The 23577-nt window shown below is 39.8% G+C and overlaps 1 protein-coding gene across 1 annotated transcript; it reads left to right on the top strand.

The window, feature by feature from the left end:
• Positions 1-9190: 9190 nt before the first annotated feature.
• LOC125170719 (nuclear autoantigenic sperm protein-like) lies at positions 9191-9821 on the top strand. Its single transcript, XM_047867420.1, has 2 exons — positions 9191-9370; positions 9428-9821. Exons 1-2 carry the CDS (start codon positions 9200-9202, stop codon positions 9761-9763), a joined length of 507 nt encoding a protein of 168 aa, XP_047723376.1. The 5' UTR covers positions 9191-9199; the 3' UTR covers positions 9764-9821.
• Positions 9822-23577: the final 13756 nt, after the last annotated feature.

Here is a 23577-nt window from a genome sequence, read left to right as displayed (position 1 = left end):
ATCCAACTTGATTTCAGTTCAGGTCATGATCTGAGGGTCGTGGGATCGAGCCCCACATCAAGCCCTGTGCTGATTGTAGGGTCTGCTTGAGATTCTCTCTCTCTCTCCCTTTGCCCCTCTCCCCCACATACTCTCTCTTTCTCTCTCTCTAAAATAAAAATGAAAAAAAAAATTTAATCATCTATTCTAGTCAATCTTTTTTCTTTAACAGTTTTGTTGAGATATGTTTCACATACTCTAGAATCCACCCATTTAAAGTATACAACTCAATGGTTTTTAGTATGTTCACAAAACTGCAGCTATCACTATAGTCAGTTTTAGAAAAATTTTGTTACCTCAGAAAGAAACACTGTGGAGTGCCTGACTGGCTCAGTCAGTAGAGCATGGAACTCTTCATCTCGGAGTCATGAGTTCAAGCCCCACAGTGGGTGTAGAGCTTACTTAACTAACTAAATACATACATACATACATACACCCCATACCCTTTAGCTATCCTCCAAGTACCTTGCCCCCCCCCCACCGCCCCAACTACTAATCTTTCTGTTTCTATAGATTTCCCTATTCTGGACACTTCATATAAATAGAATCATATTATATGTTATCTTTTATGACTGGCTTCTTTTACTTAGCATGTATTTGAGATTTGTCCATGTTGTAGCATATATCCATACTACTTTCCTTTTTATGGCTAAATAATACTCCATTGTATGGATATACTATATTTTTAATCTATTCATCAGTTCCTGGATATTTGATTTCCACCTTTGGGCTATTATTAATAATGTTGTTATAAACATCCCATACAGGGTTTTATATGGCCATATATTTTCATTTCTTTAGGGTATACCTAGGAGTAGAAATGCTAGGTCATGTGGTAACTCCAGGTTTAACATTCTGGGAAGCTGCCAGACCGATTTCCAAAGTGGCTGAAGTATTTCACCTCCTCAGCAGCAGTGTATGAAATATCCAATTTCTCTACATCCTTATCAATATTTATTATTATCTGACATCTTGATTCTAGCCATCCTAGTGGATATGAAATGGTATCTTGTGATTTTTGTTTGCATTTTCTTAATGGCTAATGATATTGAACGTAATTTCACGTGTTTATTGGCCATTTGTATATTTTCTTTGAAGAAATGCCTTTCCAGATTCTTTATACATTTTTTTTGACTGGGTTGTCATTTTACTATTGAGTTGTGTGAGTTTTTTGCATATTCTAGATATAATTCCCTTATCAGTTATATGACTTGCAATGATTTTCTCCCATCATGTGGCTGTCTTTTCACTTTCTTTTTTTTTTTAAGTTTATTTATTTTGAGAGAGAGAATGCATGAGTGGAAGGAGGAGCAGAGAGAGAGAGAGAGAGAGAGAGAGAGGGAGAGAGAGAGAGAATCGTAAGCAGGCTCCATGCTTAGTGCAGACCCTGATGCTGGGCCTGACTGATCTCACAAACAGTGAAGTCATGACCTGAGCCAAAATCAAGAGTCAGACACTTACCTGACTGAGCCACACAGGTGTCCCTCTTCACTTTCTTGATAGTGTCCTTTGAAGCATAAAAGGTCTTAATTTGATGAAGTTCAACTTACCTATTTTTCCCTTTGTTGTTTGTGTTTTTGGTGTCATAGCTGAAATCCACTGCCAAATCCAAGGTCATGAAGATTTAGACCTGTTTTATTCTAATAGTTATTATAGCTTTAGCTCTTAAATTTAAGCCTGTAATCCATATGGCATTAATTTTTGTATGTTGTGTGAGGTAAGGGCCTAATTTCATCTGTTACATGTCAACATGTGACTATCCAGTCATCCCAGCACAATTTGTTGAAAAGGCTATTCTTTCTCCATTGAATGGTCTTAACACTTTTGTCAAAAGTCAGTTGACTATAGACATGTGGGTTTATTTCTAAACTCTCAATTCTATTCCATTTGTCCATTTGTCTATTCTTATGCCAGTACCAGTGTCTTCATTATTGTTGCTTTGCTGTAAATTTTGAAATTGGGAGGTGTATGTGATATTGTGATTTGTAATAAGAAACGTATATTTGGTCATTCCATTTCCGGCACAGAGCTCTTAAAATCCTTGGAATTTCCTAAGTGATAAGAGAAATGGGAACACTTTTTGTTATAGTATTTGATCTTTCCTCGAGTTCCTGAGGTAGCTCCAGATCCATAAAGGTGAAAGGAGTATCTTGTTATTCATAACAAGCTCCTTCCAACCACATCTGAGTTTATATTAATGAGGTGACTTTTGGAAAGCCTCTAAGGATGGGGACTGGTTGCTGGAGAAATCAACCAAGAACAGAGGGTTGGAACTTTCAGTCCACCCCCCCACCTCTAGGGAGAGGAGTGAGCGGGAGGTTGAATCAATCACCAATGGCCAATGATTTAATCATTCATGCTTAATTATATAAGCTTAATTATATAATAAAGACTCCAGGGGCTCTTTGTTGGCTCAGTTGGTTAAGCATCCAACTCTTAGTTTTAGCTCAGGTCATGAACTCACAGTTCATGAGTTCGAGCCCCACATTAGGCTCTGTGTTGACAGTGTAGAGCCTGCTTGGGATTCTCTCTCTCCCCACTTGCATGCTCTCTCTCTTTCTCTCTCCAAATAAATAAATAAATAAATAAAATTTTAAATATTCCATAAAAACCCAAAAGGGTGGAGTTCTGAGGGCTTTTGGGTCAGTGAGCACATCCATGTGCTGGGATGGTAGCACAACTCAACTCTGTGGGGACAGAAGCTCTTGCACAGAAGTCTCTTCTGGACTTTGCCCTATGTATGTCTTCAGCCAGCTATTTATCTGTATCCTTTATTATCTTCTTTATTATGAATTGGTAATCTAGTAAGTAAACTGTTTTCCTGAGTTCTGTGAGTTGTTCTAGCAAATTAATCACACCCAAGTGTTGGGGTGTGGGAACCTCTGAATTATAGCTAGTTCACCAGAAGCACAGGTACCAACTTCAACTTTCAATTGGTGTCTGAAGGAGGGGGTATAGGGTAGTCTTGTGAGACTAAGTCCTTAACCTGTGGGGTCTGACACTATCTCTGGGTAGGTAGTATCAGAATTGTGTTAAATTGTAGGACACCCAGCTGGTGTCCCAGAATTGCTTGATGTGTGGAAAACCCACATGTCTGGGGTCAGGAGTGTAGTGTGAGAGTAAAGGAGACACACAGCAGGAGGGATGTTTCTTCTTTATGGTGTGCATAGCGTAATGTACCTTTTTGCAGAATACACTGAGGTCCCAGGTAACATCAGAAAGTAGATGAAGCTAGAAGGTCACTGCATTTATTCAGAATTCTTAAATAAAACAAGTTAAAAGGCAATGATGACTTACAAAACACCTCATATGCTAACATGTCCTGGAGGAAGAACTGGTTATTTCCTGGTTAGCACAGTATCCCAGTCCTGGGACAGGAAGTTTGATTCCCCAGCATGAGCATCAGGCTTCTTTTCTTATGGAAATAGATCTAAGTTTAAACCTTAGTCATTCTACTTCCAAGCTGTTTGATCTTGTGCAAGTGACTTACCTGCCCCAACCTCAATTTCCTCATCTATAAATAGGAATAATGCTACACCTACTTCATAAAACGGTTGCAAGGATTCTGAGTGCTAATTTCCTTCTCCTTCCCAGGACCCTCTTTTTTACAACACAACACTATTTATCAAGGATTTAGGGATTGAGAAACAAAGACAAAAACACAGATTAAAAGTTTATAGATGAGAAACTAGATGTGTTTCCTCTGTGGAAGCTGTTTGGATGTCATTAGACTGTAATTGAAGGAGAAGATACTGGAGACTTCACATTTAGTGTGTATCAGAATTTGTGTGGAAGCTGCAACAGCCCAGAAAGTGTATCTAGAATAAAAAGAACAAAGAGTGAGAACCGATCCTGGGCAACACGCATATTTAAGGAGCAGATAGGGGAAGCAGAGTAGGACCCTGAAGGAGGTATAGTTTTTTCCGGTATGTGTGTGTGTGCACACTATTAAAATGATCTCAGACTTACCTAGTTCAGTGTCTTTTCTTTACATCAGAAGCTCCTTGTGTCTGCTCACCTCCCCCCCCCCCAACTCTCCACCCTGCACTGGTATCCTAAGGCATGGTTACAGAAAATGCTCTGTATTTTCTGGGGTAACGAATGAGGGGTCCCACAGTCTTGTGGTCTGGCAATTATCAGCTTAATGCAAGTCCAGGAAGGATCAAGTCCCTCCCTACATCTCTGTGAGAAGAAACAGCCACAGACCCTGGGACAACAGTGTTGGGCATGTTACTATTCAAGTGCAGATGTATCCGATAGGAGATGAGGGCTCAGCTCTCTCCTGGGCACAGAAATCTCCTAGCACTGGACTCCCTCTCTTCATGGGCAACTCCAGGGATTAGTTTTTAGGTTTCTGAAGGCACCTCTGGAAATCCTCCTCATTGCCATCCTCTCCCAATCTGTTTCCCCCACATTGTCTTTATGCTTTCCCCCAAGTATTCTTGCCTCCCAAACCAAATCAAAACAAAACCTGTTTTCTTCTTTCCCTTTGGTTTGATGGTGACCCAAGCAATTAGGAATTGAAAACTGCTGCCTTTTTCTAAGACATTCTCATCAATCCAGAAAGTACTTTTTGTTCTTCTATTGCAGTAAATAACAGAAAAAATAAGATTCTATATTAAGAAAAACTGAAGAATCATGTCTTGCTACATAACATATTCTCAAATAGTTGATATCATATGCTATATACAGTTTTATATCCAGTTTTATTTATTTAATATTGTAGTATGGAACATTTTTCATGTTAGCAAAATATTTCCTAAGCATCATCTCTAATAGCTGCATAATTGACTATTTCATAATTGTTTTAATACTCTATCCAATTCAATGGTCCTTAGTGCACATGAAACTGACAGTTCTAGGTACTAGTTGAAAACACAATCTCAATCTCATGCCCTACAACATTTATCAAAGGGAGGTTTATCTAAAGGATATCAGCTTACTCATTCACAGGTACTCTATAATCTCTAGACCAGTACAGGACGAGGTGCTTGGCCCACATCCTGCTTTGTTTTGATGTTGGGTCATGAGGCCACATGAGAAAAGTTGGAATACTCAACTCAGCAGAAGTGGTCATCTTGTCTACACAAGGATGCTATCAAGGTCATTAGCTATGACATTACCTAATATCTTTTTATGAGAACCCTCTGTGTTCTGTGCAATAAATCTATGTCTGATCTTACTACCAAGAATAATTGGACTTCTGCAGAGTAAGTGGTCTGCTTTTATATCATGAGTATTGTGAATTTTATAACTGATCAGATTTTTGTTTATCCCCAGGCTGCTAGAAAGCTTCTAGGCAAATTTGTGACCTTCTTTTAGCAAGGGTATAGGTGAAATAATATGTATTTTTAGCATCGTTCCTATTTTATGTCCCCATCATTGTTTTTTTCTTTCTTCTACAGAATTCTTGAAATTATCTGTGTTTTATAGAGTACTGCCTGCTGTCTTAAGTTTTTTCCAAAACTAAGTAATAGAGCATAATTGTTCAGGGCCTGGCTCAGGATTTGGAGCCACTTCCTGTCTGTGTGCCCTTGGGCAAGTAAGTTACTTATTTCCTCTGTACCTCAGTTTCTTCCTTTGTATAAAAGGGAATACTGTTACCTGCCTCATAGAGTTTTGATGAGGATTAAATGACAAGATACATGTGAAGGCTCATAGTTAAGTGGTTAAAAGAAGTTTTAAAATAATTAAAAAGAAGTCATTGGAATATTTCTATTGTTTCAGTTTTACTTATATAGGATTTACTCCAATTGGAATGACTGGGCAAAGACCATGGGTGTTTGGGAGGCTGTGTGCTTAATTTTCCCGTCAACTGGCATAGACAATGGGATAAGACAGGATAAGACTCCTGTCTTATCATGCTTTAGCAGTGCTGAGTTCTTTTGAAAATCCTTGCTGACTTGACAGGCAAAAAAAAGGAGTATTATCTTATTGTCATTTCAATCTACATTTTGTTGATAACTAATGAGATTGAACCTTCTGACCCAAACCACTACATTTATTTTATTAATCACTTCATTTCTTCTCTCTTTCCATCTTTTGCAATTTTTCTATCAAGGTCCTTGTGTTTTTCCTTGTATCTGTTTAAATAAGATAACAGACTCTATTTTTTCTGTCTCTAGTCATCTGCTGAGAGGAGACAGCCTAATAGAGAAGCTTGAGGAACAGTCATGGGGAATAGAAAAGGGGCAACCAGGAACACATAAATGGGTGCTCAGGTCAGCATGCAGGCCCTGCAGAATGAACTGCCATCTTATTAACTGAGGATGGATACATAGTTCTAAACGCAAAACACTCGAAACACAGTTGCTAGATCATTTCCATAATCTAACTCTCTCCTCTTGTTTTTTTAAAACAAAATCAATTCCAGAAAAATAAGTTTTTATTTATTTTTTTTTTTAATTTTTTTTTCAACGTTTATTTATTTTTGGGACAGAGAGAGAGCATGAACGGGGGAGGGGCAGAGAGAGAGGGAGACACAGAATCAGAAACAGGCTCCAGGCTCTGAGCCATCAGCCCAGAGCCCGGCGCGGGGCTCGAACTCACAGACCGCGAGAAGTCGGACGCTTAACCGACTGCGCCACCCAGGCGCCCCGAAAAATAAGTTTTTAAAGCATTAGGTTTTTGTTCTTTCGGTTGAGATAAAATTCCTTGAATTACAGAGCAATTTTAAGATCATAATCAAATACTTGTCTGTTGCAAAAACTGTTTGTAGAAGAGCAATTATTTTTGTAGCCATGGAAACACAGCTGATACCATGACTACATAACCAGCTCGCACAAATAATTTTTAGTAAACCAAGTCAAATAAATCATGTATCTACCAAAATCATTTCATTTTAGAAATGCTTTCTCACATTGCTGGTAGAGGGAAATTAGATGGTTTGGCATTGTGTTACACAACTGGCTCAACTTCTTAGCATCTCTTTTTTGACAATTTTAGCTTTTTCTGTTCTTTTAAAAACTGTTTAATAAGTACAAAGGACATGCCATAATAATCCTCTAATCTCTCCTCTGATTTCTCCTAATAAGGCCCCTGGATATTCCAGCCTATTTTCATGAGGATATTGAGAGGTTCAAGGATGCTAAGCCCAGACCATGGCCACATGCTTGACAAAGCTATACAAACTTCATCAACAATTTATCTCACGTGCAACTGCATTCTCTAGGTGATTAAGGAAAACCCAACTGCAAGCTTTTGACGTTCAATTTGGAAAACATGTCAAGTGGATCCCATCCTAACCCATTGTCCTTTTCCTCTACTCCTTCTTTAAAGACAACATGTCTCATGTCCTCCATGCTACTCTGTGCCAGACCCAGTTCTAAGCATTTTACAACTAATTTACCCTTCTCAACAATCCCAGGAGATCAGTTTTCTATTTTACAGATGAGGAAATGAAGGCACAGAGAAGTTATATACCTTGTCCAAGGACTCACAACTGGTAAATGATGTTCATCAACTGTTATATAGGCTTTTCTAGTAAACCACGTACTCCTCTCTCATTGGACTGGAAACCGGGATTGTCCACAAAACTTAAAACTTTGTTTTAAGCCTTAAGCAATATAGAATGAGTCTAGTGAAACATTGTGAGCAGAAAGAGTTAGGGGTCCCCAGAAAAGAAAGACAAGACATAGCTTTAGTGACATCAGAGAAGTCACTGTAGGCAGCTATTTTCTGTAATCTATGTATGCCCCGCTAATCTGAGCTCACTTCTTGCAGAATTTCCTAGGATGCGGCAGAATTACAAAGAAATGCAAAAACCATAGTAATTAAGGATTTTAAGGGAATAAAGGGAATGCAAACACTAACATTCTCTACCAGTCCAGGAAATAAACTAACCTGTTCAGAGACAATAAATAAATGTTAGAACTCCCAGTGCTATTCCAAAAGTAAGCAAGGCCCTGCATTCCTTCTCTGAGATAACAAGCCCAAGACCCCATGGAGTTTATACCAGTTCTAGGAACATGACCATATAGCCCCTCCCCCTGCTTTATTATAATGTTAAAGTCTACCCTAAAAGGAGCACAAGCTTCATGAACATAATATAGGATGTTTTCTAAGTACCTGCATAACCTTATTTATGCCTGCCTTTATATGTGATAATAAAGCTCCCCTTTCTGAATATTCATCCTAACCCTAAATAAAAGAACCTATACTCACCCATGCTCCAGGAGTCATGCTTTGGAAGTTATTTCCCTCCTCCTCGTTGCCCCCCCCCCATCTCCTTATGTGTTGCAAATAAAGTTTCCTTTGTGTGATGACTGCACCTAGGTTAGTCTTTTTTTTTTCTTTACATTTATTTATTTTTGAGAGACAGAGACCGAGCACAAGTTAGGGAGGGGCAGAGAGAGGAGACACAGAATCCAAAGCAGGCTCCAGGCTCTGAGCTGTCAGCACAGAGCCCGACGCGGGGCTCGAACTCACAAACCGTGAGATCATGACCTGAGTTGAAGTCAGACCTTAACCGACTGAGCCACCCAGGCACCCCTGGGTTAGTCTTTAAGACTCATCAACGAGCAAACGCATGCACACACGCACGTTAGTTCAGAAACAACATCGTTGATGATTTTTGTTCATGTTGCCAAACACCACTCCTGAAGCAATTGGCACAACTGGAAATTGAGATGGACCGGTGACACAGCTGGTACACACAACAGGAGATGTCAGGAGCATGAGGGGAGGGCTTTGCAGACTATGGGAGCATATAACGAAGCCACACATGCACGACCAACATGGAGGACATGTTGAGGGATATGTACAGGAGGAGGGGTGGGGATGGAGGACATGACTCATGGCACAATGTATTCAATTAATTTTAAAAAACCATTTTTTTCACTTCAAGGCCAGAAATTCTGTCATTCATCCTCAAGATTAAAATAAAGAAATCCTAAACACTTTCAATTGTTGCCCTGAATGCAACAGGTAGAATCTTGATGAGATAAACGCATAAGGTTGGTTCCATTTCCTATGTGGCTAAGGCAAGAAGCTCTGATGCCTTCAGGATCCATCTTACTCCATGGAAAGCATTCTTCATGGTAATAGCCTTCCTGCACCCTTCAAATGTGACTGGGAATAGACACGGGTAGAGGAGCCCTCAAAGCCATGTGTTTCTGTAAGACGGAGGGTATGGGCTACGAAGAAGCCCATTGAGAAGAGAATGGCTGTACTAAGCGAGCAGATGAAGGAGGCTGATAGATCATCTTCTGAATATGAAAAAGAAATTGAGGAGCTGAAGGAACTGCTACCTGAAATTAGAGAGAAGATAGAAGATGCGAAGGAGTCCCAGCGTAGTGGGAATGTAGCTGAATTGGCTCTGAAAGCAACTCTGGTGGAGAGCTCTGCTTCAGGTTTCACTCCTAGTGGAGGAGGCACTTCAGTCTCCATGGTTGCCAGTAGAAAGCCAACAGATGGTGCTTCCTCATCTAACTGTGTGACTGACATTTCCCACCTTGTCAGAAAGAAGAGGAAACCAGAGGAAGAGAGTCCCCGAAAAGATGATGCAAAGAAAGCCAAACAAGAGCTGGAGGTGAATGGAGGCAGTGGGGATGCCGTCTCCAGTGGAAATGAAGTTTCAGAAAACATGGAGGAGGAGGCTGAGAATCAGGCTGAAAGCCGGGCAGCAGTGGAGGGGACCGTGGAGGCCGGAGCAACAGTTGAAAGCACTGCATGTAAAGAGAGGGCGCAGAGCCTTCCTCCTGAGGGAAAGTGTTTTTGTATATAATGTATTTTTTCACTTTGGGGGGATTCTTTTTGTATAACTTCAAAAAAGATTGTAAGCAAAAAAAAAAAAAAATGTTCTCTCCCTAGGGGAGAACAAGGAAACTAGGCAGAGGAAATTCAATTCACCACGAGGGTCAGGCCACATGACCCTAAAGAGAATGTTCCCTGAGCAATCTTTCCCAATGTATCCACAGCCTGTTACAAAGGCTGCTGAGTGGAGGGTCCATTGTTAATCCACCAAACCATGTCTGTGGCTGTTCACCTTATAATATTGAGCCTGTACCATACTTGGCTCTTCGGGGCGGATACTAAAAAATAAACATTATACATACAATCAATCCTTAATGGAATACTTTTGAGATCAAGGGGAACTATTTCTGTTATGTCTTCATTGAGCTCACCAGTTCATGACTTGGGCTCTTCTATAGATCACGTATTTTGGGGGGACACAGGTGCCACCTTCCAAACATGTTCAAAACCTTGGAAAGACATAGGATATGGACTAATTTGGGTTAGGGGAACCTATAATGATAGTTATGATAATAACGATGTCCAACCAAGCCTACAGTAGGAAATTGAACTATGATTACGAGTTGGCCTTAAGAAAAAATTACAAAATTACAAAAGTAGGGGGGCAGGGAGAGAGGAACTAAGGAAATCCAGAATTATTCAATGTGCAGCATATAATAAGGAATATGTTCAAGCATAGAAAGGGTAATCAAAAAAGAATAATATAATCTATGATCAAATAATAAATGGAAAAAAACTCCTTACAAATTTCATACTTTCTCCTCACTGGAGAGTTCAAATATGTATTGAAGCAGGAAACCTGCTATTGTGTTTGTCCTCTATAAATGGGCATATAAAAGACTTAACTTTTGTAAGGGAAGAAAGACTTTGCCCCTCCTCTTCTTCTTTTTTTTTTTATTTTTTTAATTAGTTTTCTTTATTTTTGAGAGGCAGAGAGAAACAGAGTGTGTGCGGGGGAGGGGCAGAGAGAGAGGGAGACACAGAATCAGAAGCAGGCTCCTGGCTTGAGCTGTCAACACAAACCCCAATGCGGGGCCTGAACTCACGAACCGTGAGATGGAGACCTGAGCCAAAGTCAGTCGCTCAACTGACTGAGCCACCCAGGGGCACCCCTTCCCTCCTCTTCTAAGTATGATATCTGGGTCTATGACATAAACTGGCAACAGGCAGATTGATAGGAGAAAAGGTGCACAAATTTATTAATTTTTAATATTATGTACACGGAGGGGGTAGCTGTGAAATCTGAGAGCTTTACAATCTCAACAGGGCGAGGGAATAGAGGTTGTAGGCCACTTCAGATCGACTACTTGATTTTTTGGTAAAATGAATGGGCCTTAGGAGAAAAATGTGAGATATGATAGTTTGTGACAAAATGTGTCTGGGTGGGGTTCCAACTTCTGGTCTTGCCTCCTATGATAAAACTCAGTCTTCCCTGGTTGAGGAAATTCCAGGGGAGGGCACCTATGACAACTGCTTTCCTTTTGGAGGATCTCTCTTTGGGCAGATAATAGAAGTTCAGAGAAAGCCTCCTCTAGCATTTGCTAGAGCCTTCTAGCAAATCACGTGCCTTCAGCTCAAAATAATCAATATACAAATGGGGCATATTTTGGGGTGGCATGTGCTGAATTCTTTCACCTCCATAAATGAGACTGCAAGGATACCACAGAAGGCCTTTGCAAAGGCTGTGCACTCTGTAATACATGTGAAGTAGGCAGGTCAGATGCTCTTCTTGGGAACTGCTCCATCCTCTCAGGGGCTGGCCAGCGTGCTAACCAGAAAGCCCACCCTACAAGTGCTTCTCTGTAATAAGCAAGGAGACTTTGCCAATTAGTATCATTATGTTACAAGAGAGTTTTCATTGGTAAAACTGGTGATGATGAAGACAGGTGGATTAGCTAAAGTGTTTTAGCCACTCTTGGCAGGAACAGAGTATAAGAATCGAGGATGTTCTGGAGTGCTTGGGTGGCTCAGTCATTAAGCATCTGACTTCGGCTCAGGTCATGATCTCGCAGTCCATGAGTTTGAGCCCCACATCGGGCTCTGTGCTGATAGCTCAGAGCCTGGAACCTACTTGGATTCTGTGTGTGTGTGTGTGTGTGTGTGTGTATCTCTCTCTCTGTCCCTCCCTGGCTTGTGGTCTGTCTTTCTCTCTCTCTCTCTCTCAAAAATAAACATTAAAAAAAATTTTTTTTAAGAATCTAGGATGTTCTGGAGCCTGCTCCCTAAGGGATGGCACCCAGATCGACCTCTAAACCTCCTGTGTTCAGTCATCCATTCAGAAGATTCAGTGATGAAGTTAACCACATCCTGCCTCCAGAATACTGATACCTGTGTCTTAAGGTAAACATTTTATGCAAGATGTACTCCAGCACCTGAGGAAACAGACTTGGTCTTAATCTAATCGAATAAAACATCGTAAGAACTGCTGTGTTCCTGCTTGCTGCTAAGTGCAAGCTTGGTAAATACCTTGATTTTATCTGAAATTTGTTTTCATTATAAGCTGGTAGTGAGGAACGGGGATTAGCTAAACCTAACCCACCTCTAACTAAGGGCTATCACCAATATCAGTCAAGAAATCACTTTAAAATTATATTAAGTCCAAATTGCTGTATGTCAGTTAACAATTACGACCAATATTCATTTCCCTTCCCCTCCTTTGTGTAAAAGTCATGATATTTTGGTGAGATTGACTATTCCAGGGGGTCATTCTTGATCAAGTCTTTGAGAGCAACCCATAAATAGTACCTCACTTCCTACCTGGTTTCTGAACCAATTAAGAAACGTTCCAAAGGAATAAGGCAGATGGAAACTCAATTGTTACTGTTAGTACTGATAAAGTATAGTTTGGAAGATGAAGCTCTGTGTGGAAAATAAAATGATTGTGTTAATTCCTTGTCCTCCAGTCTAGCCCTTAGAATAACCCACCTAAGGGCAAGTTTCAGAGAACAGAGCAGATACATTCACCTAGTGTTTGCTTTCATTGGGCTAGAAAAAAGAGGGAGGGAGAAATAGACCAAAATCTCCATGCTTGAGACCTTTGATAATTGAGCTTAACCCACTTAATAAAAAAGGCCCAGTGGCTCACTCATGGATCAGGCAATATAGCCAATCCACATAGAGATCAGTAAGGAATGAAGCAAATGGCCTCATCTTGATGCCCCTAGCATTAAGAAAAAAAAAAAATACATCAGTGAATACCTTACCTGGAGTTCTATTATAAAATCATTGTCCTTTCTGGTCCTTGGCCTAGTCAGGCAAAAGGCAAAAATCAGCCTCTCTCTCTGGTTCAGCTCAGTCAGTCCCTCATCAATCACACCTATGAGTCAGGGGACAACAGATATCTAAGATGAACCTGTAAGTCTGGGACCTACCCACAGTTCCACATCGTGGCACTCAAGCCATGGTAGCCAGCTACCCCTGACCAGTCCTGTCAACACTCCTGCCACCTCCAGGGTAATGTCAGGGAGCAGATCTATTTTAGTGACAGCTTGTGAGGGAAAAAGTTCCTTCCAAACTTGAGGAGCTCCTTCTTTCAGCCACTAGCTCTTCTTTTATGCAAATATAAACCCAGGATTAAGAATGTGACATTAAATTTATCCTCACTTTACAAAAAAAAGCAAGCCTTATCTTAATTGTCAAAGCCTAGATTTGAAAATAAGACTGAATCTATTTAGCAAAAATTCTAAACTTTTCCAAAACTTAGTAGGTACCTGTAGAGATCAAGTAGGGGTATATATATATTATATATATAATATATATATAATATATATAATATACATATATTATATATATATTATATATATTATTATTATATATATAAATCACATAATACCTGTTTTAGATAAATATAAACGGAAATTTAATTTAAATGAATTTCCTTCTCAAAAAAGGGTTTATAATGTTACTTTATACACTGTTGTTTCGTTAGATTATGACATAAATATGGCTCAGCTGTTGTCCATTTTAGCAAACTAGACTGAAGGTTCATGGGATGAACTGAGTCATCACTGTGGCTTCTATCCAGACCAAAACAAAGTTGAGCTATAACAATAATCATGGCAGCATTTTAAGAGTGAGAACTTTTAACGAGTGTCTACATTTTGTAGAGAAAATAAGTGACATTTAAAAACATGTTTCAGTGTTTGCAGTATATCTTTAAGAGCATATGACCAAAAACTTTAAGAGCATTTTGGTTAAAAAAAAAAAAAAACAAATATATTTATATTTTTTGTGTGAGAGAGAGATTGACCAGGATCTTAATGTTTTAGGGCTCGACACAAGAAATGAAATATTACAGGATAATGTTATTCAGTCTAAGTATAAATCTAGACATACACTATTTATAGGAAAAGAGAGCTAAATGGAAATGAAAACAAAGTTGACAAACTTCAATAGAACAATGAAAAGTCACATATAAGCACAGATTCTTCACATCAGCCACAATGTTAGTTGTGCAAGGCAGGCCTCCTTAGACACTAGGGGAAAGGAGTTCTAATGCAGTCTTGAGAGAAAGTCCACTTAATCCAGGGTAGGTTGCTTTAAATCACCCCATCAGGAGAGGAACCAGAGGAAGAAAGTACTCCACACAAGGGGTTCTTTCTCCCCAAACCATGTCTATGAATTTGGGCAAACAAATTGAGCAGTGCTCAAACATAGAGCACTGCTCCTTAGGAAATTGGGAAGGAAGGTATAGATCAGTCACCATACATATTCAATTTTTTTGACTACACAGTACACATGTCTGAATTATTATCCCTATTGTACAGATGACAAAACTGATGCTTCCTCGAGAGAAGATATACAACCAGCAGAGCCAGAATCCAAACCCAAGTTTGTCTTCTATCAAGTTCTCTCCTCTTTCTGGGCCTCTTCTATTTCAGACTTAGGTATAAACGGACCCTCACTTTAAGTTAATGCCACCCCTGAGCTCAGATTGAGGATCCCCAAGATGTGCATAGAAAAGGAGGAATGTAGGGTGCCTGGGTGGCTCATTTAGTTGAGGGACCAACTCTTGGTTATGGCTCAGGTCATGATCTCACGTTTTGTGGGTTCAAGCCCCACATCAGGCTCTGCACTGACATTGTGGAGCCTGCTGGGGATTCTCTCTCTTCCTGTCTCTCTGCTCCTCCCCCATTCACTCTCTCTGTCTCTCTTGAAATGAATAAATAAATTAAAAAAAATTTTTTTTAATTAAAAAGAAGAAAGAAAAGAAGTGGTGTAAGACAGGAAAAGCAAGGAAGAGCAAAGTATCAAATATTAAACTTCAAAATCTAGTCCAGGGGTGGGCAACTTTTTGCTGTAAAAGGCCAGGTAGTAAATATCTTGCAGACTATATGATCTCTGTCACAACTCCTCAACTAAGCCAAAAAAGTGTGAAAACAGCCATACAGAGCTGCTGTATTCCAATAAAACCTTATCCACGAACACTGAAATTTGAATTTCTTCTAATTTCCACATGTCACAAAATGGATTTCTCTTGTGTTTTTTTCCCTCTACCATTAAAAAATATAAAAAAAACACTCTTGATTCATGAGCTGTATAGAAACAGGCATTGGGCCAGATTTGGCCAATGATCCACCGTTTGCTAACCCTGCTCTAAGCGAAACCAGTCAACTAGTAACTGTTCAAACATTCTTGTTATTCAAACTTCTATGCATTTCTTCTTAATCAACTTTCTTTTTTGTTGTTGTTGTTGCCTTCACCTCATCTTTTACCGTTAATTACTATATATTATTTCATTTACTTAAAACTCCCTATGCTGACAAACTTATAGAAATAAAAAAAAAAATTAGGGCAGTGATTGTTTTCATCCCTTGTGGGCGTCAGTGTTAACTCATTCAGGTACTGACATTGTATTATGGCTCAGGGAGCAGGACTGGTTCTGGAGATAAGGTTCAGTCCCAGGCTCACAAACAATAGCATAAAACTCAAACACCAGTCGAGCATTTTATCTATTAGACATTCTGAAAGTAGTGAGACCTACTCTGAAAGAGAAGCCTTTAACAAAATAAATGAAATTGATGAGCAAACAGAAAAACACTTTTGCAACAAATGCCTAAAAGCGATAGACCTGAGATTTTAAAAGGGCTACCTATTAACTAGGCCTAATAACCAGGAAGATTAATGTTTAAATAATATGATTTTAGTCCAACAAACACTGAACCTTATATCTGTGCTGAAATGTGCTAAAATTATTACTGATGTTCCTTTTTCCTTTCCTTAACTTGCTGCATTCTGTTGAACGTCTTTACTTACATAGTGAGACTAGTTTTTTTTTTATAAGCATGCATTCCTCATTTGTAAGATGACGTGAATGAGAAAAGCATGTTTCATTTGAAAGTAACTTCATGGTAAACTTTAAGAAAGCAATGCAATCCTGCAGAGACACACTATATCTTTCGAGATATTCATTAAAGAAAATTTTATTTGATAACCCCCGGTATAGCTACCATAATGAATACATCAAGGAAATGAACTAGAAGCTGCTATGTTTGAGGATTTAAGACAGTAGACATGTTGCTATACAGTAGAGTAGGAATAGACAGTTCATTTGTACACTTGTCACTGTTCTGCGAAGTGTTGTCAAAGGAAAAACAGGCTCTGAAAATGAATGGGGGGCGAGGGTGCTGAATGCAAAGAGCTTCACTCTATGGTATTGGGTTTCTGGCAGCGGCAGGAAATGTTCAATCTGCCGCTTGGAGACTCCTTGCCAGTGGACTCACATTCTCTGCTGTCAGTACCCTGTGAGTAGCAGTGAAAAGCCCCCCAGAATCCTTCAGGAAAAGCAAAATCCTTGTCACTTGTCAATGCCCTTGACAGCCTACAGAACAAGCTGTCAGCTAGCTGGTGGTACTAAATTAATGAACATTGCCCTTGAAGGAAAAAAAAACAGTTTAGCACAGAATAATCAATGAAGAAACTTACAAGGTTTTTGTTTTTGGTTTTTTGGTTTTTAAGATGTTAAAATGTGTCCCATACTGGGGCACCTGGGTGGCTCATTCCTTAAGCGTCCAACTTTGGCCCGGGTCATGATCTCACAGCTGGTGAGTTGGAGCCCCACGTTGGGGTCTATACTGACAGCTCAGAGCCTGGAGCCTGCTTCAGGTTCTGTGTCTCCCTCACTCTCTGCCCCTCCTCTGCTCACGCTCTGCCTCTCTCTCTCAAAAATAAATAAACCTTAAAAAAAATAAAATAAAATGTGTCTCTTACTAAGGTGATGAATATGGGAGGAATTAGAAAGCGTTCCTCCACCCTTCAGTTCATTAAGACTTTCCATAGCCAGCTAGAAGGATTTTTATTTAATATTTTGTAGAAGATCACAGCACCATAGAAGGGATGTCCCACAGGTTGGTTTTCCCATACACTCACAGAGGAGCAGAAGGAAAGTTTTATCTGCCCATTTACTTCCAGAAGTAAATTTAAAATAGGTTAAAACAAAAACTTTAAGTACCTAATTTATTTGAAGCAGATCGTCATTTTATTTATTTATTTACTTACTTTGAGAGAGAGAGAGAGAGAGAGAGAGAGAGAGAGAGAGACAGAGTGCACAAGAAAGGGAGCAGCAGAAAGAAGGAGAGGTAGAATCTCAAGGAGGCTCCGCACCATCAGCACAGACCCCGATGCAGGGCTTGAACTCACAAACTGTGAGATCCTGACCTGAGCCAAGATCAAGAATCAGACAATTAACCGACAGCACCACCCAGGTGCCCCAGGTCATCAACTTATTTCAAGAAGTATGTGAAAATTTTAATGTTTATTTGTGAAGCTACCTAAAAGAAATTTCAGGAATAACTCCTTAACCTTTCTCAGCCAGCAGAGGCATCCTTCATTCATCATGGCCCTCATTCCTGAAATTCCATCTCAATCATTCTAACACTACTCTTCTGAAGATGCCACTGAATTGCAATCCATTTGTTTTCTCTGCCTTGTGGCAATTAACCAGTTAAACAGCTCCCCTGTAAAGAAAACTCTTTCTTTAAGGAAGCATGTGCCAGGCCCTCCTATTGGCTCATTGAGCATCAATTGCAACACTCTCTAGTTTGCCATCCTACACTCTAGATGCTGGAAAACTAAGAACTCCGTTTTTTAGATTCTCTTGTGGCCACAGTTTTTTACATATACGGCCAGGTTTTGCCAAGCAAGCTTGGGAGACTTGGGAGGTGAAAAAAGTCCCATGAGGGGGCAGCTGCACTGGGGCCCATCGGCTCTTGTGATGGAAGCACATGATTTCTCCAGGGCCGCTGTGGCAGAAGTTCTACTGATCAAGCTCTAGTGTCACAGGTGTCCAGTGCTTTCATGCACAAGCAGCAGTGGGGCTTCTGTGTTGACAGTCCATGATGTGGTTGAGTGTTCCTTTAAACTCTGCAGCATTTAAGCTTGGTTCCTGGGACTCGTAGAAATTCTGTAAGCTACCCTGTACCAGGAAATCAATCCCTTTCGCTTAAATGAGCTAGAATGCATTACTTTGCTTGCAACCATTACTTTTGTTTGTAACTCTCTGAAGAGTCAGTGAGGTAAGGTCTCTAACATACCTGGTATGGAGCCTGACATGTAGTAGGTCCTCCATAAATCATTGTTTCCTACGTTTAAAAAATATAATATTTATGTTGGAGTCGACTATTTTTTTTAATGTTTATCTATTTTTGAGAGAGAGAGAGAGAGAGAGAGAGAGAGAGCACATGAGCAGGGGAGGGGCAGAGAGAGAGGGAGACAGAAAATCCCAAGCAGGCTCCACACTGTCAGCACAGAGCCCAATGCAGGGCTCAAATGCATGAACCATGAGATCATGACCTGAGCCAAAACTGATTTGGACAGTAGACTATTAAACCTTTAGAGGGGCGCCTGGGTGGCTCAGTCGGTTAAGCGGCCGACTTCGGCTCAGGTCATGATCTCGCGGTCCGTGAGTTCAAGCCCCGCCTCGGGCTCTGTGCTGACAGCTCAGAGCCTGGAGCCTGTTTCAGATTCTGTGTCTCCCTCTCTCTGACCCTCCCCCATTCATGCTCTGTCTCTCTCTGTCTCAAAAATAAATAAATGTTAAAAAAAATTAAAAAAAAAAACCTTTAGAGAAAAGTGTAGGTGGACATCCAGTGGTGGACAGGGTAAAGGGTACAATTAGGACACAAAGAAAAATAAAATTCCAGACAGGGATGGGCCAGGAATGTGGAAATGTGAGGTCACAGTAAGTGTCAGATGAGAAAATACCTAGAAATAAGATGTTCTAACAGTTCTAAGATAAGAACTGATGTTCTAAACAGAGAAAATTAACTCCAAGTTAGAATTCATGCTTTTGCAAGTAAAAAAAACCCCAACTTCAGGCCCTAACAAATAATAGACAAATTTTCCCCTAAAACAAGCCTGGAGGTAGGTTGCTGCTGGCATCAGTTCAGCTGCCAAATGATGCAAAACTCAGCTGTCTTGTTGCTCTCCTGTGCTCGGCATGTTGGCTCTTGTCCTGTGCTTGTCATCTCAAGGTTGCAGGAGGGCTGCATTCTGCTCTGGGCATTCCCCCAACCCAAGCCAATAAAAAGGGTAGGGGGCAAGAGCTTTTTCCTTTGGTGCCTTTGTCTTGTTTTTCAGGAAGGAAACCCTGCACAGGTCAGTTTCCATTCTGTCTCATATGCCAGAATTGGCTCATGTATCCACTTTAACTAAATTACTAGCCAATGGAACGAAATCACAGTAATACTTTGATTTTTATTTTTAAAAATATCATGTAATTTGTGTGGCTTACCAAGGGAAAACAAGACACTTCTCTTTCAAAGAAGTGAACAGATAAGGGTGAATTGAAGTAATAACATCAGGCCATCTTTTTGGCTACTTATCCCCAGAAGTCCTTGTGCATTGCCAAAGGAAGGAGCTATTCTTATAACCATATATAGCCTTGGCCTTGAGATCAGCTAGGAATCCAACAGTGAACTGGCAGAGAGATGAATGTAAGCCCCAGGAATGAATGAGCTGTGACTAAGATAGCATATTTGTAATGGAACCAATCCCCAAAGTGGAGACAGTATTTTAAAATTGAAGTCCTTTTAAGCATCCAACTTTGGCTCAGGTCGAGATCTCACGGTACGTGAGTTTGAGCCCTGCATTGGGCTCTCTGCTGTCAATGCAGAGCCTCTTTGGATCCTCTGTCCCCCTCTCTGTCTGCCCATCTCCTGCTCATGTGCATGCACACTCTCTCTCTCTCTCTCAAAATAAATAAATAAATAAATAAATAAATAAATAAATAAATAAATAAAATTTTAAGAAATAATAGTAAAATAAAATTTAAGTCCAAAAGTGTGTGTGTGTGTGTGTGTGTGTGTGTGTGTTGAGAGGGCATTGATTCATGTCTCATCCAGAATGGAATCAGTATTAACAAATCCATTCAGATAGAGAGGGACCTCAGTATAAGAGTCTGTGAGTAGTGGCAAAATTTGTTGCTAAAATCATGGCACCAGTGGAGGTTCAGAGATAGCGAGGACACAGGACAAATCTAGGGCTTCTTGGAGCTGAAGCCAATTCCCTAGGAAGAAAAAGAAAGCAAGATAGAACTATGCAGGGGATCTGGTCCATTGCCAAATGGGCTGGTTAATGGTAGGACTCAAATCTCAGTATGAGCTTAAGAAGAATCCCACTCAATCAACTGAGACCCATAAAATGTATACTGAGTGAGGGAGAAGAGGGAAAAACTTTACTCTGGGCTCAGTTAAACTGATCAACTCCAGACGTGAGATGTTGGGGGTCCTGAGCCAGTCGGATGTACTTTTCATTGACTTGGAGACTGTGCAAACCTAGAGCAAGTCTGTGACACTCAGCTGTTAAAGAAAGGAAAGATAGTTCCTTCAATAAATTGAGCATTCGTTACATGCACAACACTGTTCTAAGTGCTGGAGATACAATAATAGGCAAAACCGATGTAATCCCTGCCCTCATGGAGTCCGCTGGTTCTCCCAGAACAATTGTAGGAGAAAAAAATAACTACTGGCCAAGGGCACAGCTTACCAAGGCTTCAGTATCCCTCAATATGGGAAGAAATAGGAGTCCCATGTAGAGATTAAAGGTATGCAAGATATGGTCCCAGTCTTAAAGCCCTGAGAGGCTAAGGGAAAAGTTTCAAGTGTCTTGTAGGAGACTTCTAAAGAGATACAACAGCTAACACCCAGACCATGACAGCTTCAGGAAACCAGTGCCCCTGCACCTTGGGAGTGCTCCTACCATTTCACATGGTCAAGGACGACAACTAGAGTGACACTTACTCTAGCACAGGGAAAGCCAGTGGGGGTACCCTTCACATCCCACCTGCCCCCAACTTTTCATCTTATCAGTTAGCTTTTCAGAGTCTGATATCCCTCTGGAAAACAGTGAGGATTGTCTGGTTAATGGATCATTAGTGTACATCAAAAATAAGAGAGCTGGCGATAAATGTCATTAAAAAGAAAACTGTCATGCAGATATCGACATCTCTAACAGCTGTGATCAGGGCTTTGTTCTTTGTCCAACTTACCTATCACATGCCTGAAAATGCTTTCCTAACAGTGATTATTTACCTTACTATCCCAATAATCTCAATTACAAATATGAAGAGAGGCATGAAAAAGAGTTGAGAAATGCAAACTCACACAAACCACCACTTTCTCATTCCACTTACCAGGTATCTGTTAAAGCAGATGTTATCAGTGCATGTGTAACTTGCAGACAACACTCAGTTTCCCAAGGTGGTAGAGAATTAACATGTGTTATTAATTAAAATCAACAATCCAGGCATGTCTGGGTGGCTCAGTCGGTTAAGCATCCGACTCTTGATTTCAGCTCAGGTCGTGATCTCATGGTTTGTGGGATCAAGCCTTGCATCAGGCTCTGTGCTGGGGGCTCTGTGTTGCTTATTTCCTTTCCTCCTTTTTTGTGCCATATGATCTATGACTATTTGACCAATAATTAATGCTTTCCTCATCAGCTGACTATGCAGTCAGTAAAAAACATAATGAAAACTTAATAAACCAGTCAATATCACTATTTGCTGGTTATTAAGCATTACAACTATTAGTTGTAAATTAACTAATTTAACTATCAGTTAAATAGTAAATTTTTCCCTGGATTGTTGATTTTTAAAATATTTATTTTGAGAGAGCACATGCACATGAATGGGGGAGGGGCAGAGAGAGAGAGAGAAAGAGAATCCCAGGCAAGCTCCTCACTGTCAGCACAGAACCCAATGCGGGGCTTGAACTCATAAACTGTGAGATCACAAGCTGAGCTGAAACCAAGAGTCTGATGCTTAGCTGACTGAGCCACCCAGCCAGCCTCCCTGAGGCATCTGTTTTATAGAGGTAGGTGGTAGAGTAAAAATAGTTCTAGACATGGGCTCAGTTTCAAATACTGGCTTTCACACCCAGAAACTTCTGGGACTTTCAGCTTTCTTATTTCTAAAAGTAGAAAAGTAGCTTTTCTGGTCAACTCCAGAGTTGTCAGAAATAAATGAGAAAGTATTTCTAAAAGCACTTTGTAAATTGTACTGAGCTATCATACATTTTTCTTAGTAGGTAGTTGTTTCAAAAGTCAGTTAAAAGTTTTTGCAGGACTGTGTTGGGGATCCTTCAGAATGTTCTCTATCCATAACCCTTTGAAAATTCTTTGAAAAAAACATTAACACGTAGATATGATTCTCACTCATCATATGAAGAACTTAAGATGAAGAGATACTGATTCCAGATCCAAAAATTATAAAAATATACAGTAGGTAAAAATCTCCCTCTCATCTTGTCCCACATGAGCCTGGTTTCCACCCCAGGAAATGCATCCCAATGCACTGTGCTTAGTTTCTTACCTACACTTCCAGAGTTCCTTTATATTTTGCCTAGTTTCAAACTTTATAAAGCCAACTTATTCCCACATGAAAACAAACATGGCTAACATAATTTCATACCAGACTAATCATTGCAAAGTTATTTTATTTATGCAGATATGTACATTTTATATGTATATTTATGATATATGTGTATTTTATTTATATATTTTAACATTTTAATTTATATGTTATTTATATATGTATACATTTATATGTCTATATGTAAACAGCCTTCATGTTTATGCAATTATTACATATATATAACATATTGTGTATCTCATATGGCATTCTTCAGTTACAAATTAGAATTTATTAACTTAATAAGCACTTATATAATGCTTACAATATGCCAAAACTGTTTTAAGCACTTTACATATATGAAAATCTTTTAGCCTTTTAACACACATAACAATTCTATGAGGTGGATACCATTATTAATCTCATTAAAAATTTTTTTAAGTAATCTCTATACCCAACACGGAGCTTGAATTCATGACCCTGAGATCAAGAGATAGGCTCTACTGACTGAGCCAGGCAGGTGCCCCCTAATCCCATTTTACAAAACATTTTTTTTCCAAAACACATTTTTTCAAAACATTTTTAAGAAACAAAAATCAAATGCAACAAATAGACATATCAGTATACCTAAACAGGAAATTTTTACCATATTCCTTCTTTGCCTAAAACCCTTTAGACAGTGGTCAAGGGCTCACTGTTTATTCATTAAAATTCATTCTCCTCACTTGGTCTGAAAAGTCTTCAATAAACTGGGCTTCCTAGGCCCCCAGTTTCATCTGCTTATTTTCCTTGTAATAAACCTCATTCTCAGGTAATACTTAAGCTAGTTAACCCCCGCTCATAGATTCCCATTCTCCCAACATTTCTCTGTAAGCTTGGGATTCATGCTATGGCTTGTGATTTCTCCCCCCACCCCACCCTCGGAATGTCTTCCCAATTTT

This window comes from Prionailurus viverrinus, chromosome B4 (genome assembly GCF_022837055.1).
Source record: "Prionailurus viverrinus isolate Anna chromosome B4, UM_Priviv_1.0, whole genome shotgun sequence".
Lineage (NCBI taxonomy): Eukaryota > Metazoa > Chordata > Mammalia > Carnivora > Felidae > Prionailurus > Prionailurus viverrinus.
Note: the sequence above shows the minus strand (reverse complement) of the source record. Positions and strands in the feature narration are given on the sequence as shown.